The sequence below is a fragment of the Buceros rhinoceros genome, unplaced genomic scaffold (genome assembly GCF_000710305.1).
Source record: "Buceros rhinoceros silvestris isolate BGI_N320 unplaced genomic scaffold, ASM71030v1 scaffold2123, whole genome shotgun sequence".
Classification (NCBI taxonomy): Eukaryota; Metazoa; Chordata; class Aves; order Bucerotiformes; family Bucerotidae; genus Buceros; species Buceros rhinoceros.
The window spans coordinates 58,572-64,264 of NW_010404029.1; the positions used below are offsets into that span (position 1 = coordinate 58,572).

Below are 5,693 nucleotides of genomic sequence, written 5' to 3' on the forward strand. Positions count from 1 at the left end.
AGTTGAGATATTTTGACTGAGCCAAGAAAAGTTCTGAACTTGCCTCTTAGTCTTCCATGGAAAGTAAATGTCAAACCCAAAGAACTATGCAAGATTTTTTTCCCCGTTTTCTTGCTAACCTTGATGGTAGTCGTTGATTGTCTGCAAGAGGAGAATGAAAACCACAACAGAATGCCCCAAAAATGGATCATTTTAGAGTTCTGCATAAGATCCACACAGCTTTATGACTGAGCAGCAATATCCAAAGAGGAGGAAAATGATTTGGTTGCCCCGAGCTAGCATGTTAAAAGAAAGGTACGCTTTCCTTCCACACAGGTAAAAGTGCTTGTTAGCTGATGAGGCAGGAATGACACTCAAATTACTGATGGAAAGAAGGTAGAAAAGTGAAATTCCTCCTGTCATTTACAGCACGTGTAATCAGAAGAATTTCAGTCTCTCTCCTTGTTGTGGTTTAAAGTTCTTCTCGGCACATAGGGAAGTTGACAAAGGTGAAGACATTGAATTCTATCAATATAGAGAAACACAGGAAAACAGCATATAGAAACAACACGTAGATGCCTAACTTCCTGTCAAGTTTCCACTTATTTGCATGGATTCCAAACACCTGCAAGCAAACAAAGTGTTAGTTAATTAAGCTCCAAAGGAGACCTTTGGAAACAACCATTATATGCTAAAAGGGAGACTCTTTTGAATCAGAGATCCAGAACAAAACTATATTCTCAGTATTTTATAGATCAAAAAGGCAATATACATTTTTCTGATCAAGAAAGGGAATGTAAAAGCCTAAACTAAGAACTCAAACTCTGGTCTGACTCTCAGATCCTTTTACAAAATATGAAATGAACCCACTTTAAGGCCCCTTCACAAGTTCTTCATGTAACTGAGAAACAGGCCCCTAGGTGCCCAGTTTCAGTCTATGGTGCATTTTCAGTACATGGGGCACGTTCTTGGCAGGCAGCACTCATTCACTGGTGCAGTATGAACTAAAGGAATGCACTGACCTACATGAATTGCTCTCCCTGCATTGTTCCCCTACAGATCCTTTGTGTTCCAGCAGTACAACAGCACCTACTGTTCATTCTTTCAACAGTTTCAGAAGAGGTGCTTTCTTTGATGTTTTGCTCAGCTCCAGAACTAAGGGCAGTTACAAGTTACAGGTAGCAAGGCAATGAGGTCCTCACGAAGGCATCTATTTGCAGTGGTGTTGAATGCCTCTGAATTATTATTTGCTTTGCTCAAAAGCCTCCACTGCGTTTTGATGGACGGTCTGTATGAATCAGGGTATCCAGCAGAACAAATGAGACAATAATAGATGCTTTGAACTCAGGTGATATGGTCGTATCTTCTGCTATGAAAATACTCTCTTCAGAAAAGGATGAACGACTAGCACGTAACACATCTGCATAGTCCTCCCATTTTCTTCCAAAGCACTGATTACCAATATGCATGCAGCAACATCAGATACAGCTGATCTGTTATTTCACAGGCACTGTGCAGTATGGCAAAACTGGGGTAAAAAAAGAAAAGAACAGGCTCCCACAGCTTATATATCAGATGTATTAGCAAGTTAGTGGCAGAGTGAACAGCCCTGGTCGTTGTACCACTTAAGTCGTGCATGGGTGATGCGGTGTTTCGTAAGACCTAGTCATGCGAAAGTGTGAAATTTCCAGTGATGATCCCCTCCTCTACAGAGCCTCTACAAAGCATCCACAGGCAATTCGTGAAAGACATTAGTACAAGTGGATATTTTTATACCTTTGGGATTTGATTCTTCCCACAGAGGGTCCCCTGGGAGTCATCAGGATCAGACCTTAAGTACCAGCAAAATTGACTTTTGAAACAGAATTATTGTTTCACCTTAAGAAATCAAGCGTATTATGCTGAGTGACATTTAGCATGCCTATTCCATGTCCTGAGGTTCGCAGTCCTCACAGACCAGTCTTCATTAAGGGTTTTGGTTACAGTACTTCATTACTCCAGATTGGTTTCGGAAATCAAAGACAAGGACAAAGGGTGATGAAGCACACCTGGGTCTTGACCCAACATAAGGCAGGGACAGGCCTGGAGTATGCAGCTGGACACAGGGACACAGAATCATTACTAGATCCCACAGTTTCAACACTGCCACTGATATCAGTGAGGACCTACATGTACCTATCATCACTTCCACCAAACGTCAGATTTCAGTTCTCGCTGATGACAATGGTAGCTCTTCAACTCATAGTATTGCTAGAAGAATCTTTACAAGAATCAATGCTTCAGAGATAATAAGTATTTCCATTTTTTTCCTTCTATATAACATGTAAATACCTAATAAGTATTTTGCAATTGGAATACTTGGAGACAGATACTTACAGTAAGTGCCACTGATCCTAGCAAAAGTGCAACTGAATAGACCAATCCTTTGCTGTTTATTTTAACCTGCAGAAATTAGACAGAGAAGAGACCTTTAAAATGCTCAGTATATAATAACTGTGCTTTGGAGATCAGAAATCAATTTACTGATTTATGGTCCACCTTGTTTTGAATAGTGACTGTTTAAAACAGTGGCACATTTTAAACTATACAAATCCATGACAGATTTATCATAATGAAGAATGGGAAGACTAAGGAATCAAAACAAATGTATAAGTAATCCCACCACCACAAAAAGAAATCAGTATTTATAATGGATTTTATGTTAAAAAATCCTCAGGAGACACAGACATGCTGTTATTCTTATCTTACAAACAAAAATACTAAGGCACAGGGAGACAGACAGGTGTGCTTGAAGCTGTGTAGTGAGAAAATGACAGAGCCATGAAGAGATATCCATAGTGCTCCTGTTGATAAACTGGTAATTAACTGCAGTTCATGGAAGGAGAATTGTTTCCTTAACTCCTGGTTCCTTGGCAAAGAAATAACAGCTTATTTAGCAACCCATAACATGCTCAGCAGATTGTTGGGGTTTTGGTTTTTTTTTTTTTCCATTTTATTTGCATGCTTTCTTTTTAGGATATATTTTCCTTAAATAGACAAAAACAACAAATAAAAGATTTGCCAAGTATACATACAGTTGATCCATAATCAATCACCATGGTCTGCAAACCCCATGGAACACCAAGGCCCACCAGAATGTCAAAGACATTGCTCCCTATTGTGTTGGATACTGCCATGTCACCAAGGCCTGTAGAGAAAAAAATAACAATTCCTGGGTAAAAAACAAAGTTTAGGACTACTACTCTGTGTGCTAGAGGAAAGTAAAGGGGAACAAGCCCCTTGGAATGGTCAGAGTAATCTGAGGTAGGGAGACAACTTCCATAATCTTTGCATGACTTTGCAATGAAGTGTGCAAAAACTGCTCACTCCAACTACATCTTCCTCGTGTCTTGGAGAGCCTTTACTGGGGATGCGGTATCCATTCGGCATCTGAGTTCAATGCCAATTAAACACCACAAGTCTTGTTCTAGGTAGTCAGTAGCCATGAGGAACCTGAAGATTTTGTAGCAGATTTAGTATGTGGAGACATGGTCTTTATCTCACGTGAATGATGAAGAGCAGTCCTGGAAAGAATCTGACCAGGTGGTAGTCAAAGATATCAAGCACTTCTGTGGGGCTTCATCAGAAACGGTTTCATGTCAGGAACAATTAAATGCTACAGGAAAGTTAAAAAAGAGTGAATGGTGGTGAAATTCCTAGGCAGTACTTGACATCTACTCCTAATGCTCATCATTGGCTGGCATCTAATTCTGCACCAGTGTCAAAGGATGTGAGGAAGTAAAAATTCTTCTCTGCCCCAGCTCATTTCCCTTGGGCACTGGCCTAACTATCGGATCACTTCCAAAAACTGAGTACTGGAAATGAAGAGGAACTCTGACATAAACGGGACGTGTTCCACAAATACTTTGAGCGTACACCAAGTGGAGACAGACACTCCACACTATAACCACAGTAGCTTTTTGCGGGAAGTTGTTGAGAGAAAGCTTCTCCTTTGGATCCATATTATGGTAGAGTGTATCTCTGCTTTTTAGATATTTGTTTGCAATCTATCAGTAAACTTGTCTCTTGAATCCAAGTAGTGCAAAGTGCCTGTATTGTCTTTGAGAGAACGGGGCTGCTTTTTGCCAAGCTTGTGCTTACCTTCACTTTCAGAGGCAACAATCCCTGCAGTACTTTTGCCTAATACTGAAGAATAACTAATCTAAAGAAGCAGTCTGTTAATTTAAAAATGTAACGTGGTTTCCTTCTGCTCTTTAATACCACATTGGGGAAACTAATTCGGTAGGAAGGTGGTTCCTTTAAGAATCCTGAGCCCTTTTTTGTATTGTTGGATACAATGAGATCGTGAGATTTTCCTGCACTCAACAAAATCATACAACCTGGAAATTAAATATTTAAAATACATAATTCTTTTCAATTAAGCAACAATTAACAGCACTACTACTATGTCAAACTATGAAGATGGGGCTTTTAAGTACTCAGTTTATCATTTCAGAATCCTTATTGCTTGCCTAATGGTGTGTGCTGTCTCATTTCATTATATAATCATATCATATGATCTGATCATATCGTATCTGAGCATATGATATGAGAATTGAAAAAGAGGAAAATAACACAATTAGGATGTTTTCTTATTCTCCTGCAGCACAGGTGATCACAATGTCAGGTTTAATGTTTTTTTCAACAGCAGGAAGGGATGTGGGTACAGGTGTTTCTCAATTAGAAAAGGACATACAAAGAACCTTAATTAAAACTTGAAGAAAGATGAGAAGGTTTTTGACAATTTCAATTGGAAAGCTGATGAGGACATAGCTGACATTTACCTAAACCCCTCTTCAGTGTGACTATTCACACATCACAATGGAAAAGAGGTCTGCATTTGGATGAGAAGTATGCCTAGTGCAACACCACCTTCCTGAGTTCAACAGGTCTTCTAGAAGTCAGTACAAGTTTCACACGGACACGTGCTGGTCAGCATACATTCTTCGATGTAGTTTTTAATAGCTGATATTCTGGTTTTGTCTACTATTTTTATTTTTTACCCTGACTGATACATACCATACATGGGATATCTGAGTGTTGAATGACCTTATAGAGTGCTAGGGTGTGCCCAGTCCCAACAAGCAAAAGGTAACAGGACAGGGATTATTTTTTTGATTCACGGTAATTAGCAAAGTGTTTTGGCTTTTAAAGATGTCCTGAAAGAGTAAAAATAAAATAAAAAAGAATAAAAATGGCATTGAGAATGTACGTCTATGGAGGAAGCAAATCAAAGAACATGTATGCAAGACTGCAGTTATGTTTCAGCAGACACAGTACCTTGTCTTGCTACTATTAAGCTGGCCATGCAGTCTGGGACGCTTGTTCCTGCAGCTAGGAAAGTAATGCCCATGATCACATCTGGTATCCCAAGTGTGTATCCAATCACAGTCACCTGAACAGTGAGGAAAACAGATTAACCTATCATATTTGGAAAGTCTCCAGTACATTCCAATACACTTGTGACATACTCTTTACTTTGATTTCTGATGTGGACTCTAACAGCATTAGACTCAGGATACTTACCCATTTCTGCAAATTAAATAATTGTGCCTAATGATCGGCCTAAAACTAACCCTGTGGAAAGCAAAAGTACTTTGGCTCTTATTAATCAACATCTTATGAGCAAACAAAAAGCTCCATTTTCTCTACTTCTACCAGGACATACTGATCTT

The 5,693-nt window shown here is 39.3% G+C and overlaps 1 protein-coding gene across 1 annotated transcript; it reads right to left on the bottom strand.

The window, feature by feature from the left end:
• Positions 1-228: 228 nt before the first annotated feature.
• LOC104490859 (sodium/potassium/calcium exchanger 4-like) lies at positions 229-5,383 on the bottom strand. Its single transcript, XM_010133206.1, has 4 exons — positions 5,299-5,383; positions 3,054-3,166; positions 2,356-2,421; positions 229-604 (listed from the first exon to the last, which is right to left on the bottom strand). The coding sequence occupies exons 1-4, from the start codon at positions 5,369-5,371 to the stop codon at positions 452-454; spliced, it is 405 nt and encodes a 134-aa protein (XP_010131508.1). The 5' UTR covers positions 5,372-5,383; the 3' UTR covers positions 229-451.
• Between the last annotated feature and the right edge of the window lie 310 nt (positions 5,384-5,693).